The 16,193-nt window shown below is 43.8% G+C and overlaps 2 protein-coding genes and 1 long non-coding RNA gene across 7 annotated transcripts; 1 reads left to right on the top strand and 2 right to left on the bottom strand.

Annotated features, from left to right (window-relative positions):
• Positions 1 to 739: 739 nt before the first annotated feature.
• Positions 740 to 3,967, bottom strand: LOC125551158. 5 transcript variants are annotated; one of them, XR_007302220.1, is made up of 4 exons: positions 3,288 to 3,967; positions 2,624 to 3,140; positions 1,963 to 2,295; positions 740 to 1,051 (listed from the first exon to the last, which is right to left on the bottom strand). It is a non-coding gene; the product is annotated as an uncharacterized LOC125551158 (long non-coding RNA). The 5 variants fall into 5 exon arrangements; XR_007302219.1 differs by adding an exon at positions 1,515 to 1,564 and having other exon boundaries at positions 2,624 to 3,963; XR_007302218.1 differs by having other exon boundaries at positions 2,624 to 2,722; positions 3,288 to 3,959.
• A 1,541-nt stretch (positions 3,968 to 5,508) lies between these two features.
• On the top strand, positions 5,509 to 12,323 carry LOC125551160 (very-long-chain aldehyde decarbonylase GL1-11). Its single transcript, XM_048714320.1, has 7 exons — positions 5,509 to 5,697; positions 5,819 to 5,956; positions 10,919 to 11,064; positions 11,196 to 11,315; positions 11,405 to 11,617; positions 11,725 to 11,805; positions 11,903 to 12,323. Exons 1-7 carry the CDS (start codon positions 5,665 to 5,667, stop codon positions 11,970 to 11,972), a joined length of 801 nt encoding a protein of 266 aa, XP_048570277.1. The 5' UTR covers positions 5,509 to 5,664; the 3' UTR covers positions 11,973 to 12,323.
• Positions 12,324 to 12,377: 54 nt separating this feature from the next.
• LOC125551159 (noroxomaritidine/norcraugsodine reductase-like) lies at positions 12,378 to 13,621 on the bottom strand. The gene is made up of 2 exons (XM_048714319.1): positions 13,295 to 13,621; positions 12,378 to 13,193 (listed from the first exon to the last, which is right to left on the bottom strand). Exons 1-2 carry the CDS (start codon positions 13,393 to 13,395, stop codon positions 12,464 to 12,466), a joined length of 831 nt encoding a protein of 276 aa, XP_048570276.1. The 5' UTR covers positions 13,396 to 13,621; the 3' UTR covers positions 12,378 to 12,463.
• Between the last annotated feature and the right edge of the window lie 2,572 nt (positions 13,622 to 16,193).

Raw genomic sequence — 16,193 nt, forward strand, 5'->3', positions numbered from 1 at the left:
CTCTAGGGCATATTTCCTTCAGCAAATTCATATTATAGTAGACAATTTCAACACTCCATGATTAGCTTCCAAATCCATAATTTTGATAGGAAAAACCGGGAACAAAAAGCTACAAAGTTTATCCATCTCTACCTATCGCCAGGCGCAGGGATATATAGATTAGTGCAATAATTTTATACTCGCTATGTATTAGCTTGTTTCTTGCATCAATTTGATAAACAAACTGGGCTGCAGCAGTGCCTCAATAACAGTCATTGTAAAGGACACAATGGCACACACAACATCATTCAAATCACGTCTCACAAAATTTAGGGATATGCATACAAATGAAAGAAAAGAAAAAGTAAATAATCAAACCTGCATTAGTGCATCATCTTGACTCCAAAAAGCGACACCAAAGTAGATGGGCACCCTTGAGGCTAGGGCAGAGCGAGGATCTTCCCAGGCTCAAAATCAGGGTGCGTACTGACACCTCCCGAAGCGCGCCCATGCAGCCGCCACTCCATCCACTCTTGCAACTAGTCAGGACGAGATAGTTGCGCAACTGCCGCTCCATCCCCTATCACAAATGCTCGGGCCGTCACGGCCAACGGGTTGTTGTTGCCACTCCTCTCAGCGGGCGCTCCTCACAACTGCAGAGCTTGTCTTGATTTCGCCGGTTCATGGCGACTTGTTCCCCTCGAGAATCACCTTAAATCCATAGTACAAGAAAACAACACAGACCAGAAGGAGCTCTACGGGGGTTGTGAAGTCCATGCGTTGGGCATTTAGATAAACTCTCCACAAATGGATACAACACGAAAAATATTACATATTCTTTGAGAACATACTTCAGAGCTAATACACACACGACAATACCAGTAAAATTTAAACAAGGAAAAGTCGGTTGTATTTTGAGCTCTTTTTGAAAAACATATATATTGTATTTTGTAGCATGGTCGATGATGGCTCCAGCCGCTGGGGCATAACCAGCCGCCACGTGACATCAGCTCATCAATCCATCATGGTCCGCTACGCTAGGCATGTGCCTCCGCTTCTCGCCGTCCACGCCCTAAGGTTGTATCAAAAGTTCACAATAAAATCAATTGTTTGCATTACCTCTTGTTTCCTAAACATGCAAAGTTCTTTGTATTAAGCAAGATAGATCAATAGCAGAAACAATTCTAACTAAAAAAGGTGTACATGGTCATTAGGCTCATGTACATAGAGAATTTATAAATTTGACAAAAAATGGAACCACAATAAAAAGAACAGGTGCATAATGCATTTCAATTGTTACAGAAAATATATCATCAAAGAAGATGAAAGCAGAGATTATTTTTATACAATATATATAACCGGTAGTATAGAATTATCAACCATAAAATATTTGCATGTCACAACTCCCAGTTCAATCAAATTCATGTTAGAACTATAAGTGTGTTTTTGTTACACTATATACATGTCAATATATCAAGCAACTCGCTCCTTTTGTTTGTTTTTCATAAGCACAAAGCATGAACTCTAAACCTCACCTTTTGTGAAGAGAAGGATCCATAGAGCTCTGGAGATCTATACATTCTTGCTGCAACGTAATATTATGATCAACATCAACGACTTTTCCATCAAGGTTGCAGGCTTTTGCTCATTGCAAATTCATATTATAGCAGGCAATTTCAACACTCCATGATTAGCTTCCGAATCCATAATTTTGATAGGAAAAACCGGGAACAAAAAGCTACAAAGTTTATCCATCTCTACCTATCGCCAGGTGCGGGGATATACAGATTAGTGCAATAAATTTGTACTCACTATGTATTGGTTTGTTTCTTGCATCAATTTGATAAACAAATTGGGTTGCAGCGATGCCTCAATAACAATCATTGTAAATGACACAATGGCACACACAACATTCAAATCATGTCTCACAAAATTCAGGGATATGCATACAAATAAAAGAAAAGAAACAGTAAAGAAGCAAACCTGCATTAGTGCATCATCTTGACTCCAGAAAACGACACCAAAGTAGATGGACACCCTTGAGGCTTGGGCAGAGCGAGGATCCTCCCAGGCTCAAAATTAGGGTGCATACTGACACCTCCAGGAGCGCCCCCATGCAGCCGCTACTCCATCCACTCTCGCAACTTGTCGGCACGAGGTAGTTGCGCAACCGCCGCTCTATCCCCTCTCACAAATGCTCGGGCCATCACGGCCAACGGGTTGTTGTTGCCACTCCTCTCAGCCGGCGTTCCTCGCAACCGCGGAGCCTCTCTCGATCTCGCCAGTCCATGGCGACTTGTTCCCCTCGAGAATCACCTTAAATTCATAGTACAAGAAAACAAAACAGACCAGAAGGAGCTCTAAGGGGGTTGTGAAGTCCATGCGGTGGGCATTTAGATAAACTCTCCACAAATGGATGCAACATGAAAAAATTACATATTCTTTGAGAACATACTTCAGAGCTAATACACACACGACAATACCAGTAAAGTTTAAACAAGGAAAAGTCAGTTGTATTTTGAGCTCTTTTTGAAAAAAAATATTGTATTTTGAGGTGGGAAAAGTTAATAGATACTATGAACAAATTACACTCACATCGCCGTGACATGAAAATGAAAAGATAAGCACCCAAAAGCATCACTACCTTTATTTCAGATCCCCGAACCTCAGCAACTTTGATAAATTTTTCGCCATTCAAAGGATCAACTATCCAGAGTTCCAGTTAGCAGACTATCCATTTTCCCTGCACTGAACTTAACTTTGTCAACGTCTGTGGTGAAATAGCACATTTCACTTGGTGGGGAACCTGATAGTCATACATTAACCTACCAAGAAGAAGAATAATTCCATGTTTTAGCAATTCAATTTCAGGTTTTGTATTTTTTAAATAATTGCTTGGCCATTGTACATTAATCAATGTTCTTGAAGCTGGAGGACAAACACATGAGATTGCTCTGTACTACAAAGGGGTGTCATCAAGTTATCATAGCCATAGCCTAAAAAAACAAAGCACGACTGACCAAACACATCTTGTCCATTTTGCCCAATAGGAAGTTCAGAGAATGAAGTCTGATACTGATAGTACACATCAGATGCAATGGAGAGCTCCTTCTCAAGTAAAATTATTTCTATCCACCTTCACCATAAAGATAATAATATTCCTGTGTATCATGCTTAAACATCACAATCAGTAATCAGTAACCCCATGGACAGAGACAGTTATGAAGCGTGCCCATGACAAAGCTAGCAAGCAGGACCAATTTAAAAGAATGCATACAAACATATCCACAAAATGGCGGTCATCTTACCGAATTTCTGCACTTCCCCTGGGCTTGAACCAAAGATCTCCTTGGGAGACACCATAGCAAATTCCGGCGTGTGCAGCAACCTGCACATCACCTAAAACTGTGAGTAACCGAGCAGTGCAAATCAATGTCAGGATCCCCTCGGAACCCTGACAGCTACCAGCCCAGACCGTGTCTAAAATGGCGGCCCGGGAGCAGGTGCTTCGAGCTCCTGCATAAGAAAACGGCATCAAATTTCCACGGACTGCTCCCCCCGCGATGATAAGCATTGGACGAAACCGGATCACGACCAAAAACATGGAGCGCTCCAGAGAGGTGGGTCACATGGAAGTGAACGCAGCAGGGGATCGCCGGATGGCCGCGGCCGCAGCGAGGTGCCGCCGGAAAACAAGGTGGCTCATCGGTTGGCTACATGCGCTCGATCTCCCATGGGAGCATGGGACCCGACGGGTGTGGTTCGACTTGGATGGATTGACGGAGAGAGAGAGAGAGAGAGAGAGAGAGAGAGAGAGAGGAGGCAGGCAGAGGGAGGGGCAGCATCGAAGGAGTAGCGTCAGGGGCGGCAGAGGTGGTGAACCCTAGAAGAGAAGAGACAGGGACGATCGACAGAAGGATGGGAAATATTTTTTTTTGACCGCGAGGACGGTAAAGATTGAGCGAAGGAGGGGCTGTTCAGCGTTCCATTTCTTTGATGGTAGGCAAAAACAAACATGTGTTTCTTTTGGTTTTTATAAGGGGGGAAAGAAACCAGACGAAAGATTGTGGTGGAAGGTAAGACAAAAAACCTGATGAAAGATGATGGTAGAAGGTGAGATGAAAAAACCCGTGAAACCAAGACTACCAAGTCCTTCATCAGGAGTAGAGATTTAGGAAGGTGATCTCGTATATATGGTAGGATTTCTGAATTGTTAATTACCTATTTTTTATGTGATTATATTGAATCGAGTAAAGATTTAGGAAGGTGATCTCGTATATATGGTATGATTTCTGAATTATTAATTACTTAATTATTTATGTGATTATATTGAATCAATATCTACCAAAGCAATCACGAAAAAACGGAAAGAAGGTTCGGACAAATTGATTGGGTCGGCCCAAGTACAATGTTGTGACGTGATTTTAAAGGTGGGCGAAAGATAGAAATGGTGGGATGAGATATGAGTGAGGCGAGACTATCAACTCAGACATTAAAAGTAGAGATACCTTCTTAACTAAAAAGATAATACAAAACTTCTCTATCTGTTTTAGAAAGGAAAAATAATTAATGCTTGCAAAGGTTTATATCTACGAATATTGCCTACTTTTTTTAGTTGAACATATAGTATAAACAATTCTACACAAAAACATGGGATGGTTTTGTGCAACCACTCTTGGTAACGATCAATGTCAAAAAGGAAAACGATGTACAACAGAACAAAACTAGTCATGAATTAAAGCCTGCAAAATTAGTTGAATCTTATGTGCAAGTATGAACTTTTTAGTCAAATCTGATGAACAGAACATTACTGCATAATGATACAAACACAAGAACTTGTTTATTGCTCCCTTCGTTCCTAAATATAAGTCTTTTTAAAGATTTTAATAAAAAAATTTATATAAAGAAAAATGAGTGAATCTAGATTTTAAAATATGTCTAAAAAGACTTATCTCTATTATTATTTAAAAAAACGTAAGGTTCCATTTCATCTCTCTTTCGTCCAACCTTCCATATATACGTCTCACTCTTTTCGTATCCTCTTTGATTTTTTCCTTTCATATTTGATTTTTCTCCCATTTATTCAATTGTCTCATGTTTAGTAACTTATCAAAATAAACATACATTTTGTTGGTAAGTCATTAAATTCTTACCAAATAAATGCTTAACAATAAAATGGCAGAGAAATCATGGCGATTGCATACAAAGATTTGGTAAGATTTTAGCGTATCAATATAATAATATACGTGGATTCTAAAAAAATAAATAATAAAAGACGTGCAGTTATTAAAATGTTTATACTCCGGTGACAATTGTCTAGTATTTCCTTCGTTTCAAAATTCTTGTCTTAGATTCATCTAGATACGGATGTATATAATACCAATATTTAGACAAATCTAAAACAAATTTTTTGGAACAAATCTATTTTTTACAAAACAAAGGGAGCAGAATTCGCGAGGAAACGAAAAGGAAGTGGGGCGAAGGGGGCGGAAAGCCACACACACGTGTACGCATCTAGTCCGGGTGTGTGTGATGACCGAGTGACACACAGAACACATATATTCAGCCAGGAAGCAGAGGAGGCGGAGGAGGAAAGCTCCAAGGGCGGCCAGCCAGCCAGATACAACATACAGCACCGAGAAAGATTCTTTCCCCCTCCTGCCATCCGCCGCCGGCCATCCAGCAATGGCGGCCACGCCCCTCGACTCCGCCTGGGAGGTACGCGCCCGTCGTTCCGATCTCTGTCTCCCCTCCCCGCTATACGTGCCGATCTTGACGGATCTTTCGTCTCCCTCTCCGCCGCCGTCTCCGGCCTTGCTGTCGGGATCAACGAATGCAGTGGCTGATCACCAACTTCAGCGAGTTCCAGCTGGCCACCGTCGTCACCTTCGTCCTCCACGAGAGCGTCTTCTTCCTCTCCGGCTTCCCCTCCCTCCTCTTCGAGCGCCTCGGACTCTTCGCCAAGTACAAGATCCAGGTCTGCTCCTACCCATCTCGCACGCCTCTTGGTTGATTGATTGATTTGATCCATCCATCAGATAGACGTGCCTAGGCCCATCTTGCACGTCCAATGTGTGGGTGTGTATACCTTTGAAATTTCGCGACACGAGATAGCATGGTGGGAGCACAGTCATGGAAGATAACGAATCCTGTTTGCAACCTATGATTGGACGTTTTTTCTTTTTGTTCTTTTGTAAAAATTTCTCTATCATGACAAGCAAGACTGACGAGTAAGACCGCCGAACCAGAAAGGGATGCGTCTGATTTCTTTATATTGCGTCGTACTGATATGGACCAAGCACGAGTAGGCAACACTCATTTTCGTTTGGCTCTCTTCCCTACTGTTTAAGAAACTATTACGCCTCGCGTCCAAATCAAACTGCCTGCTGAGAGAAGGAAAATAAGGATGAGAAACACTGGTGACATGGCTCAGTTAAACATGCATCGGAAGACTTATGGATTTTCACTGTAGATGCTGCACTAATACTCGAACCTTCTATTACTTGATCAAGCTATAACAAATTCCTGCCCCGAGGTTATGATTTCAAAATATAGAAATAAAAGTTCCAAGCTGAAAAAATCCTTGGGACTTTGGAATGCTTTAATTCTAAGCACTCTGGGAATCAATCTCTGCATATTTATCAGGACAAACAAATGCCTAAGTAGTGAGATACAAGATGCAGGTCTGCTCTTAACTATGTCACGCGCCTTGATTGATCCTTCCACTAGATAGACATATATAGTTCCATCTTCCATGTGAAATGCATGTGTACCACACATGGTGGGAGAACTGTTAAATGAGATAACACGGGAATAGACAGGGAAGGTAACCAAACCTTCTTCTAAGCTATTAATGGATGTTTTTCTCTTACATAACTTTCTCTATTTGGCAAGGAAGACAGCCCAAGCAAGGAAGAAATGTATCGGATTTATTCCGATATATGATACTATATGGACCAAACAACACTAGGCATCAGCTGTTTTCATTTCACGTTCTTTGCTCCTATTTAAGAAACTATTTCTGACTTTTGATGATAGAGATTCAAAGTAAAAACTTACACCTCACACCCAAATCAAAATGTCTTCCGAGGAGAAGGAAAATAAAGACGGGATACATTTGGTCACTAGGCGTGTGTCTGTGGTCATCGAAAAGTTATTTCAATTGTATGGTGCTGAGGTGAACCAAACAACACTAGGCACCGTCTGTTTTCATTTCATGTTCTGCGCTCCTATTTAAGAAACTTATTTTTTAGTTTTTCTTTTAGAGATTCAAATTCAGACATGTTGTGTGATACTGATATGAACCATACAAGAGTAAGAAACACTCATTTTCGGTTAGTTTCTTCGCTCCTGTTTAAGAAGCTATTTCTGTCCTCTGCTGTTAGAGATTTATAAAGTGATATATTACATCCTGTGTCCAAATTAAACTGCCAGCTGAGACAAAGATAATGGGGATGACAAATACTTGGTCAGCAGTGGCGGAGCCAGGTTTGAAGTTTGTATGCGACTTCATTTGACATTCCAAATAGATTTAGATGACCAAAAGCTGTGTGTACAACTACCAAACATAAAATGCAATAAAACATGAAGTCATAAAAGTTGCTGGCATTGGCACCCGGCGACAGAAGATCCTACTTGCAACATGTAACCATTTATGTATGCATTTAGATATCAGTTGGGTGCGTCCACCCTGTTGCCTCTTGTACTATTGTTATAGTCGTGATTCTAGTCTAGCTCCTCTGTCAATCACTGTTGTTTGTCCCTCTTGTTCCATCTTGGGGTGCTGGTGAGTTCAGTATGTGGCGGCGTGGTGGCTGTGGCATGCATCGTGCGTGTGGTGCGGGTCGAGATTCGGGCTGGCCAAAGACTTAGCAAGAACGGGAGATTGCAGCTTTTGGTTTGGCATACCGAGTAGACACAAGTGTAAATGAAGTTGGTGGTGGACATTTTTGTGGACACATAACGTATTGGCCCAGGCCTACTGATGAATCAAGGAGGCGTCCCCTCCTTCCTTACATGGATCACATACGCCACTTCACCTTCATACCTGCAGATCAAAGCTTACATTTGGTGTTCCCATGGTGTCATAGCTAAGGGTATGAGCAGGTGTGCTTCCTTAGTTAGCAATCTGGAGACCTAGGATGGATACCCCTGCTTGCCCCTACGGTGGCACTGCCCATGGGTCACAGGGCTCAGCTAAACTTTTGTGTCTCTGGACATATTTTTTTTCACCGCAGATGTAGGAGCGCTGCTTGAATATTGCATATTTTTACCATAATATAACTTCCTGCCCGAGGTTTTATTTTAACATACAGAAATAGAAGTTCCAAGCTAACAAATCTTTGGAATATGACTGCTTTAATGCTAAGCCGTTCCGGAGTCAAATGCTGCATCTTCGTAACGCTCCCAGATTGGCTACCGGGTATAAGGCTGCTACGCCTGGCTACCAATTGGGATCTATACTGGTCCCACAGACCAGCAGTGCGCGTCAGATTCATGCCAAACCTTAGTGGTAGGGCCTCTGCTGTGAAGGCATCATAACGTATCTCAATTTTCTCATTAGCTGCTGCCATAAATTTTCCATGATGCCTCAAAACTGCCCCAACTGCGCCTTGTAGCAAGTCCGCATCAAATGCTGCATCCACATTGAGTTTTACATAATCTTTCCTTGGTTTCATCCAGCCCCCAGTTCTAACTTTACTCTTCGTGAGCAAGCTAGACCAAAATTTGCAGCAAGGACTTTCACAGATAAACAAACCTGAGCAGCAGATAGACATTGTTCACCGTGGAGGAAGTTCCTGCGTTCCCACCATACGTACCAAGTTTTGGCTTGACCTGCCTCATCACACAAACCTCTTCATTCAGGATGCACCGCAAGTACTCTAGTATAGCTTCACCAGCTCGGTCCACATGACAAGATCTCCTAATGACTTCATCAAGACCTAACAAGGTCCATACTTCCATGGCCACAGAACGATCAAATAGGAGATGTTTTTTAGTATCAGCATCGCCCTTGCAAATTGGACACTGAGCCTGCACTTTTATATGTCTGCCCATAAGAATCGCTCGACAAGGGATGGCACCGAGAAGGGCCCTCCATACAAAGATCTTTACCTTTGAAGGACAGCGAAGTGTCCAAACTGTTTCCCACGTACAACTTGAATCTGAAGCACCCACATTAGCATTTGACAACTTATGTCCAAACTGATATTCCCACTCTGCATGGTACGCTCATCGGACAAAAAACATTCCCTTTTGTTGAGATTCCAAGCCAAGAAAACATCCATTTCATATGTTGGGAGAGGGATCGCCAAAATCCTTTGAGCATCTTACCTTCTACTTATCAAAATATAAGGTAAATCACGAGCAGTATTTGATAAACATTTATTTACACAATCGCATTATGGGCAGGTAAGTCTAGAATATTTATATCCCGTTGCAACGCACGGTCATTGTCCTAGTCATTTAAAAACATATATGCTTGCGTGATTACGCTAGAGCTATATTAAGGTGCTAGGTATCTCTACTATTAAAAGGGAGTTTCTTTGTTTTGCTCTCGTCGCTTCCACCCCTCCCATTGATACATGGCCCCTCCCACCGATTTGTTTTTTTCAAACCACGTGATAACCCCCCTTTTTTCCAAACCGACCCGCGCCTCCTTGTTTCTGGTAAGGAATAGCTTGCAAAGCAATCAACATTTTTTTCTTTCAAAACCACGTGATAACCCCCATTAATTTATTTCCAATCCGACCCCCACCTCCTTGTTTTTGCGAAAGAAATCCTTGCAAAGCAATTAATGGATTTTTTTTTCCAAACTACACGATAACCCCCATTAATTTATTTCCGAACCAACCCCACGTCCTCGTTTCTGGGAAAAGAGATCCCTTGCAAAGCAATCAACATAATTCAAATAAATTGCCAATAGCAAGAAATCCCCTGCAAGCAAACAACAAAATCAATTCATGTAGTTATATGTACACAATCTCAATCACATCATATCTTTCTTTACCTTTGCATATGGACTCCCTCCCCACATCATATCTCAATCTCAACCCAATAAAAAATTTCCTATGTTGAACCACTAGAATAAAGTTGCCCCCGTTGCAACACACGGGTATTTAGCTAGTCATACTAATTGCATTATTGGTAATAGGAAACTGACACTGCATTTTGAATATAATAGCTCTTCTGCAAATTTAGACAATCCTTACTGTTTCTTTTTTGTGCTAGCCAAACTGAAGGACATACTGTCTGACCAGTTTTACAGCAGAATCTCCTCGCTAAGAACATTAGTTTTGTATAATATTCTGAATGGAGATATGTGGTGTTGTGTTCTGTATAACACAGTCTACATTTCAATTGGACTAAATTTACCCCAATAAACTAAATTGAACTTCATTGAGGGAAACTCGGCCTCCGTTTGCTTGTTTCGAGCTGTAAGAAAATGTTTGTAGTCGGTGCCTTGTTCTCTTCTCTTAAAAATGTAAAGAGTTTTCTGTAAGAGAGGCTGTTATACTTTTGTTTGGTTTTAGTAATGGAAGTAACTTATCATCCTGGCTCTTAAGAAGCATGCATGTGACTGGGCTTGTAGTGCATGTTACTGATTTTGTTCCCAGTTTACTTTCCTCAGAACAGTTTCTGCTTTCCAGTGTGCGCTAGTATACTTTCCTCAGAGAAATCTATCTTGTAGTGCATGTTGGGCTAAATCTTTTATGTCCGCATCAAATTTACTTTCCTCGGAGAAATCTATCTTGTAGTGCATGTTACTGATTTTGTTCCCAGTTTCTACTTTCCAGTGTGTGCTAGTTTAATTCACTCCTTTTTATTTTCCTGTGATGAAATATTTGATTCATTGGAGCTATTTAATTCAGTGAACATTTGTACGTATTTTCCTTACGTAACTGGTTTCCTAAACAAGTGTGTGTGTGCATGTTTGCAGAAGAAGAGCAACACTTCTGCTTACCAGAACAGATGCGTCATGCGTCTCATTCTCTACCATGTCTGTGTGAATTTGCCAGTCATGATTTTCTCCTATCCTGCCTTTAAGTTCATGGGGCTGAGGAGCTCTCTTCCTCTGCCACACTGGTATTAAATTTTATTTCCTTCTTAAGTCCAACAAAAGTATAATTTGAGAATGCACACATGAAAGCAGCAGGATAACTAAAGACTCAAGTGGAACAGGAAATTGCTTAACTTGCTAATGCTACCTGATGCAGGACGGTCATTGTATCTCAAGTTCTTTTTTATTTTATACTCGAAGATTTCATATTCTATTGGGGGCACAGGGCTCTGCATACCAAATGGCTATACAAGCATGTCCACAGTGTGCACCATGAGTAAGTGATATTTCTTCATTAACCCGTATTTGATTTTACTACATTAGTTTGTTACCATTCTAACTTTTAAGACGATAAAATGTGAGCAGATATGCTACACCATTTGGCTTAACTTCGGAATATGCACACCCTGCTGAAATTTTGTTCCTGGGATTTGCCACGGTTGTTGGTCCTGCCCTCACTGGCCCTCACTTGTTTACCCTTTGGCTGTGGATGGTTTTGAGGGTGTTAGAGACGGTTGAAGCTCACAGTGGATATCACTTCCCTTGGAGCCCATCAAACTTCCTGCCACTGTATGGAGGGTAAGTAAACTAGAATTTGCAAATGTGGTACCTGATGGTAGGGAAGTTCTATTTTCCCATTTGATAGGTTGCGTTTAACTGAGTTGTGAATATTTTCTCATGAGCAGCTCTGACTTCCATGATTATCATCATCGTGTGCTCTACACCAAGTCAGGGAACTACGCCTCTACTTTTGTTTACATGGACTGGTGAGTATACATGTTTGCCTTTGCTGTGTTGAATATGCGTGGTAAGCTCCCTCCCTTTTACATGACATGCATCCTCTTAATCTTGTTGTTGCGTTAGGTTGTTTGGCACAGACAAGGGCTATCGCAAGACAAAAGCCATCGAAGGGGAAGAAGGGAAGCATTTGTAAATTGTGGAGGCTACTCTCTCTTTTCTCTGAGTCAACTCATCAGAACTAGTTTTTGATCTCTTGTATTGGTGATAACATTGTGTTCATGGGAGGAGATACATGCGGCATTGATCCTAGGCATGGGCCGTCCATCCTACATGTCGTTGAGTCTCTGTTCTCCCATATTTGCTAGCATGATGAGATCATGTATTGTGTAGGCCAACTTATATAATTTGTGGTGAATTAAATTTGTTGTGCTCTGTTGGGGTTTATGCCCATGGCAGAAGTAACTATTTGAAGCAGCAATAACTTGTCAGATTAGTTGTTTTGCAAGTCGAGTAAATAACCGAGATGAGATTTGTCTGTGCTTTATTTGTTTTTGCCTCAGTTTCCCTTGCAAACTCATGGGGAGCATGGTGCAAGTGATTACTGGCAATCTGAATCATCTTAATAATCAAGCAAAACTTAGCTTCTAGCCATGAATGCGGCTCCTCACGGTTACATGTGTATTGTCATAGCTTGGCTGCTATTGTGCGTCCGCCATCGACGCATATGACCTGGCCCGTCATGTACCCGGCGCCGGGCATGCAGAGGAAGGCGACGACCGCGGCGACTTCGTGGGGCTTGCCGAAGCGGCGCATGGGCACCCGCGCCGTCTCCATGTCGGCGAGCCTCCGCGCCATGGTTGGGTCGGTGGCGAGCGTGGTGGTGGAGATATCGGTGTCGATGCCGCCCGGCGCGACGCAGTTGACGCGGATGCCGTGCGTCGCCCACTCGGCGGCCAGGCTCCTGGCGAGCTGGTGCATGGCCCCCTTGGTGAGCGAGTAAACCGAGAGCGCCGGGTAGGCGATGTAGCCGGTGACGGAGGAGATGAGCAGCACGGAGGAGGCCCCGGCTTGGCGGAGCAGCGGGTGCGCGAGCTGGGAGAGGTGGAAGCAGGGGTCGAGGTTGGTGGCCATGATGCGGGCGTAGTCCTCCGGCGTGGTGTCCGCGGCCGCCTTGTAGAGGGATTGGCCGGCGTTGTTGACGAGGATGTGGAGCTTGCCGTGGAAGAGGTCGCGGACCGTGGCGACGAGGGCCTCCCTGTCGCCGCGCACGGAGACGTCGCAGACGGAGGCGGTGACCAGCTGGTGGAGGCCCTTGCTCTGCCATCGCCGCCGGCATTTGTCCAGGCCGGCGGCGTTGCGTGCGCAGGTGTGCACCTTGGCGCCCAGCCCGGCCAGCTCCTCCACGATGGCAAGCCTACGGACGTACAAAATGAATCGAGCGGTTGATCAATGCGTGCACCACCAACTAACTAATCGAGTGCGCAAAGCCACGAAATGAAGCATAACTGAACATACCCGATCCCCTTGGTTCCTCCGGTGACGAGCGCCGTCATGCCGGCGAGGTTCCACCGGTGACTCATCGTCTCCTGTGAAGAATCCGATGTGAAACCTGCCATCGGTCGGTAAATATATCAGCTATAGCGACTGATCGACCCTGCATCAGTAGCCAGTTATATATGTTTGTGTGATGGATCGATCGGCCCAATGACCCTGCATCCCATCCATCTTGTTGCACATATGCTTAGTTGCCACACTTGGTATTGGAGTCCCCTCCAAGTTCGTCACTGCCAAGGAAGATAGATATTTTCGATGCATATGCTCCCAGCCTCCTGCTCGGCTGCTTTTTGCTTACTGCTTTCGGCAAATCTATCTATCTACCCCTCTACCCCTAATTAATAATAATAAAGCCAATAGTGCTTCGTCCGTCATGAAAATTGACTTCAAAGTTGTCCATAATTACCCACCACACCACCCATAAGTTAGAAAAAAAAACAAATCGTTTTTTCTTTTACACCCGACCGCAGCTTTTTTAGTAACTTTAAATCCCACCATATAGCACAAAGATTCACACAGCCAAGTGGATAGAGCATCCTCCTTCAGTCTAGAAGACCTAAGTTTGAGTCGTCCTTCTCCCCTTTTTCCTAATCCCGCATATCTAAAAGTTTTTTTTTAATATTAATATCTCTACAACAACAACAACAAAGCCTTTAGTTCCAAACAAGTTGGAGTAGGCTAGAGGTGAAAGCCATAAGATCTCGCAACTAACTCATGACTCTGGCACATGGATAGCAAGCTTCCACGCACCCCTGTCCATAGCTAACTCTTTGGTGATACTCCAATCCTTCATGTCTCTTTTAACGGACTTCTCCCATGTCAAATTCGGTCTACCCCACCCTCTCTTGACATTCTCCGCACGCTTTAGCCATCCACTATGCACCGGAGCTTCTGGAGGCCTGCGCTGAATATGCCCAAACCATCTCAGACGATGTTGGACAAGCTTCTCTTCAATTGGTGCTACCCCAACTCTATCTCGTATATCATCATTCCGGACTCGATCCTTCCTCGTGTGGCCACACATCCATCTCAACATACGCATCTCCGCCACACCTAACTGTTGAACATGTCGCCTTTTAGTCGGCCAACACTCAGCGCCATACAACATTGCGGGTCGAACCGCCGTCTTGTAGAACTTGCCTTTTAGCTTTTGTGGCACTCTCTTGTCACAGAGAATGCCAGAAGCTTGGCGCCACTTCATCCATCCGGCTTTGATTCGATGGTTCACATCTTCATCAATACCCCCATCCTCCTGCAGCATTGACCCCAAATACCGAAAGGTGTCCTTCTGAGGTACCACCTGGCCATCAAGGCTAACCTCCTCCTCACACCTAGTAGTACTGAAACCGCACATCATGTACTCGGTTTTAGTTCTACTAAGCCTAAACCCTTTCGATTCCAAGGTTTGTCTCCATAACTCTAACTTCCTATTTACCCCCGTCCGACTATCGTCAACTAGCACCACATCATCCGCAAAGAGCATACACCATGGGATATCTTCTTGTATATCCCTTGTGACCTCATCCATCACCAATGCAAAAAGATAAGGGCTCAAAGCTGACCCCTGATGCAGTCCTATCTTAATCGGGAAGTCATCAGTGTCGACATCACTTGTTCGAACACTTGTCACAACATTATCATACATGTCCTTGATGAGGGTAATGTACTTTGCTGGGACTTTGTGTTTCTCCAAGGCCCACCACATGACATTCCGCGGTATCTTATCATAGGCCTTCTCCAAGTCAATGAACACCATATGCAAGTCCTTCTTTTGCTCCCTATATCTCTCCATAAGTTGTCGTACCAAGAAAATGGCTTCCATGGTCGACCTCCCAGGCATGAAACCAAATTGATTTTTGGTCACGCTTGTCATTCTTCTTAAGCGGTGCTCAATGACTCTCTCCCATAGCTTCATTGTATGGCTCATCAGCTTAATTCCACGGTAATTAGTACAACTCTGAACATCCCCCTTGTTCTTGAAGATTGGTACTAATATACTCCGTCTCCATTCTTCTGGCATCTTGTTTGCCCGAAAAATGAGGTCGAAAAGCTTGGTTAGCCATACTATCGCTATGTCCCCGAGACCTTTCCACACCTCAATGGGGATACAATTAGGACCCATCGCCTTGCCTCCTTTCATCCTTTTTAAAGCCTCCTTGACCTCAGACTCCTGGATTCGCCGCACAAAACGCATGCTGGTCTCATCAAAGGAGTCGTCCAGTTCAATGGTAGAACTCTCATTCTCCCCATTGAACAGCTTGTCGAAGTACTCCCGCCATCTATGCTTAATCTCCTCGCCCTTCACCAAGAGTTGGCCTGCTCCGTCCTTGATGCATTTGACTTGGCCAATATCCCTCGTCTTCCTCTCTCGGATCTTGGCCATCTTATAGATGTCCCTTTCACCTTCCTTCGTGCCTAACCGTTGGTAGAGGTCCTCATATGCCCGACCCCTTGCTTCACCAACAGCTCGCTTTGCGGCCTTCTTCGCCATCTTGTACTTCTCTATGTTGTCTGCACTCCTATCCTGGTATAGGCGTTTGAAGCAATCTTTCTTCTCTTTAATCGCCTTCTGGACATCATCATTCCACCACCAGGTATCCTTATCTTCGCTTTTCCTTCCCCTGTACACTCCAAGCTCCTCCGAGGCCACCTTACGAATGCAAGTCACCATCTTCGTCCACACATTGTTCGCATCTCCCCCTTCCTCCCAAGGGCCCTCCTTAATGACCCTCTCCTTGAACGCTAGAGCTACCTCCCCCTTGAGCTTCCACCACTTCGTTCTAGCGACTTTGGCACGCTTATCCCGCTGGACACGAATCCGAAAGAGGAAGTCAGCAACCACCAGCTTATGCTGGGGTAC

The sequence above is a fragment of the Triticum urartu genome, chromosome 4 (assembly GCF_003073215.2).
Source record: "Triticum urartu cultivar G1812 chromosome 4, Tu2.1, whole genome shotgun sequence".
NCBI lineage: Eukaryota > Viridiplantae > Streptophyta > Magnoliopsida > Poales > Poaceae > Triticum > Triticum urartu.

What these genes read in the sequence shown, in the direction of transcription:
- LOC125551160 (XM_048714320.1), top strand. Translation starts at nt 5,665, where the DNA reads ATGGCGGCCACGCCCCTCGACTCCGCCTGGGAG. An exon ending in GTCCACAGTGTGCACCATGA is followed by an intron (nt 11,316 to 11,404) that starts GTAAGTGATATT and finishes AAATGTGAGCAG; the next exon opens with ATATGCTACACCATTTGGCT. An exon ending in ACTTTTGTTTACATGGACTG is followed by an intron (nt 11,806 to 11,902) that starts GTGAGTATACAT and finishes TTGTTGCGTTAG; the next exon opens with GTTGTTTGGCACAGACAAGG.
- LOC125551159 (XM_048714319.1), bottom strand. Translation starts at nt 13,395, where the DNA reads ATGGCAGGTTTCACATCGGATTCTTCACAGGAGACGATGAGTCACCGG. An exon ending in GGAGGAACCAAGGGGATCGG is followed by an intron (nt 13,194 to 13,294) that starts GTATGTTCAGTT and finishes GTACGTCCGTAG; the next exon opens with GCTTGCCATCGTGGAGGAGC.